This window comes from Colletotrichum chrysophilum, assembly GCF_026319265.1.
Source record: "Colletotrichum chrysophilum strain AFK26 chromosome Unknown scaffold_376, whole genome shotgun sequence".
Taxonomy (NCBI): domain Eukaryota; kingdom Fungi; phylum Ascomycota; class Sordariomycetes; order Glomerellales; family Glomerellaceae; genus Colletotrichum; species Colletotrichum chrysophilum.
In genome coordinates this window covers 10144-12932 of record NW_026517663.1, presented here as the reverse complement: position 1 = coordinate 12932, position 2789 = coordinate 10144, and the positions used below count along the sequence as shown (strand labels likewise).

Sequence of the window (2789 nt, the reverse complement as noted above, 5' to 3'; positions counted from 1 at the left end):
TTATTTTGGGGCTGAAAATCACAATGAACTCTACTACCCTATTTTCAATGAACCCTACCCCGTGCCTTCGCGGGCCCACTTTAATTTGGCTGGCCGTTTCAATGAACTCTACTCAAGTTCATCGTGGACGTGATGTTAGGTCATCGCTCGCCGTCCGGTAGCTGCAGTGGCGGCAGGCGTGGCCGCGGGTGACCGTCAGCGTCTCGTGCGGTGGGAGGCCGTCGGGACGGAGGGCCACGTCGTTCGGGTCCCCTAGATGTAGGGACTTCACTAAAGCGCTCAGTCCACGGCGTTGTGGCTTGGGAACCTCATGCTTCTCGGCGAGGTGGCGGCTCACGCGCTCCCCGAACGGCTTTAAGGCGTAGCCGCAAGGCCGGCAGATAAGGACCGGCTCAGGCTCGTTTAAATGTAGTTGCAAGGCTTCTAGGCGCCGGCGTTGCTTGTCCGTCAAGCTGTGCGGTACCATAGGCCCGGGCTGCGGCGACGACGGAGGGGGAGATGGGAGAGTCATGTTCACCAGGAACTAATTCAACCGTTCTTCTCCAATGATAGAGGTGTAATAGAAGATGGTTTTTTTTCCCCCTGCTTTCTTCTTAATTGTTACTTCCCTTCAACTTTTTTTCCTTCATCTCTCTTGCTTACTTTTCTTCGTTTTCTTTCTCTCTCTATAGCAAAAGGCTGTTGACCTACTACTCTTCGTTCAAGTTCACGAACCATCAGTCAGGAGAAGAGGTTTCATTTCGGAACGCGTCGAGATTTCAATTGAAGGTGGAGACACTGAAGTCAATCCCGGCCAATCAGAGATCCCAGGGAACGCGTCGATTTTTCCGAGTCGGGCAGGGGTGGGCAAGTGGGGCTCCGGACGGGTCGGGCCAATGGCTGTACACGGATGGCCGTATCTCGACGCGTTCCGGCATGGAATAATTGAGTAAGGCTGCAGATCCATCTTATTAGGACACTGCACCCCTGCAATCAGGAACTTCAAAACAACACTGCAAGATTCCTGCTCTGTCTGATCATCAACTTCAATATAAGAGACACGCGCGCACTGCCACGATGCAAACCCGAGCCCTCATCGTAGGAGGCACAGGCGGGATCGGTTATGCTATCGCCCGCCACCTCGCGGCGAACGCCTCCTCCACTGTGATCATCAGCGGACGTACCCGACCTCAAATCATTCCCCATGCCAATATCGAATTTCGCCAGCTCGATGCGTCGTCCATGAGATTGATCAAGCAGTACACGGAGTCCTATAAGTCCTCTCATGCCCCGAAAATCGACCTTCTTGTCCTCACGCAGGGCATTCTCACTACTGCTGGACGTACGGAGACGTCTGAGGGTATTGACCGCAAGATGGCGCTGCACTATTACGGCCGGCAACTCCTGATTCGCGAGCTCCTGCCTGTATTGACGGATGATGCGAAGGTTCTCATCGTACTCGATGGATCCCGTGGCGATCCGGCACAATTGAACATGGCCGATCTGGATTTATCTGCCAACTTTAGCATAGCCAATGCAGCGGCTCACTGTATCTCGATGACGGATGGGATGATCCAGGCATACGCGAAACAGCAGACAAAGGAGAACACGAAGAAGCGCCATTTTATACACGCATATCCTGGTATCGTTAAGACTGAGCTCTTTGGCTCTTTGCCTTGGTATTTGAGAGCGCCTACCAGGGTTTTCAGTCAAATTCTTGGCATCACGTCAGAGGAATGTGCCACGAACCTACTCACCGGTCTGGTAGAGGTTTCCGCTATGAACGAGAAAGACGGCAAGTTCTGGACTTGTATTGACAGCAAGGGATCATTGATTGAAAACAAGCCCACTTGGACTGCTGATCAAATCCAGCAAGTCCAGGAGCATACATGGAAGATTGTCGATACGGCTGTTACTTCATCCTCTTCCGAATGATTCGCTTGATTTTTGGAAGATTTGATTTCTGTCACCGGCTACATAGCTTTCCGGCGCGGCCGTACCAATCACACGAAGATTCCTCAATGTTGTCCCAGAATCTGTGACGTTTCCGACTTGATTTCCAATATCGGGGGCTCTCCCGTTCACCTCTGCTTGAGTGAAACCAGGCTTCCAAGCTGGCGTAGGGCAATGACTAGTGCCATGTGTCATTGCGTCAGGTCCGAGTTTACCAACGCTATGAATGTCAGCGGAGAATGGCAAACCCGGCCAAGGTACAGGAGGCCAATTGTTGTAGCCTCAAGCGCAGCAACGTTAACCCGTCACTCAGATCCAGAGAAGATGGCGCCGATCCTTGAAGGTCCTCAAAAGTTCCTTTGATCTCGATTATTCCTTGCCGATAATCGAAATGAGGGGATGGATCATGTTGATCCACTTCACTGAATATGGGATAACGGTCAGTGACGACACCTTCACCAGGTATCACGTTGCTGTACGGTTGCAACCCTTTCATGGTTCGCCTGCAGGTGCTTCTGGGGCTTCGTGGGTCCAATATCTGGTCGGCTAGCCTAACGACATATATCCAGCAATTGTGATTTCAGACACTGTTTTCATAAGAGAGTCTATTGCAGTCTATTCCCAAATGCCAAAGTACTTTGGGTGGGCTTCGGCAAGGCTGCACAAAACTTAAAGCGTAGACTGGGAATACTTGAAATTATACAGGGCGAGATAAGCTAAGGCTTTTTACCAATGAGGTCTAAAATGGGAACGGGAACAGATGGACCTAGCCGAACACTGTCAACAGGGCATCTCCGTACTCCTCATAAGATGAATTCATCTTTTCAATGTCATAGTCATTCCAGTAGCCCCCTCCT

General features: G+C 51.2%; 1 protein-coding gene across 1 annotated transcript; it reads left to right on the top strand.

Annotated features, from left to right (window-relative positions):
• Positions 1-1056: 1056 nt before the first annotated feature.
• COL26b_014417 (uncharacterized protein) lies at positions 1057-1914 on the top strand (the record flags this gene model as incomplete). Its single annotated transcript, XM_053186988.1, has 1 exon — positions 1057-1914. One exon carries the CDS (start codon positions 1057-1059, stop codon positions 1912-1914), a length of 858 nt encoding a protein of 285 aa, XP_053029068.1.
• Between the last annotated feature and the right edge of the window lie 875 nt (positions 1915-2789).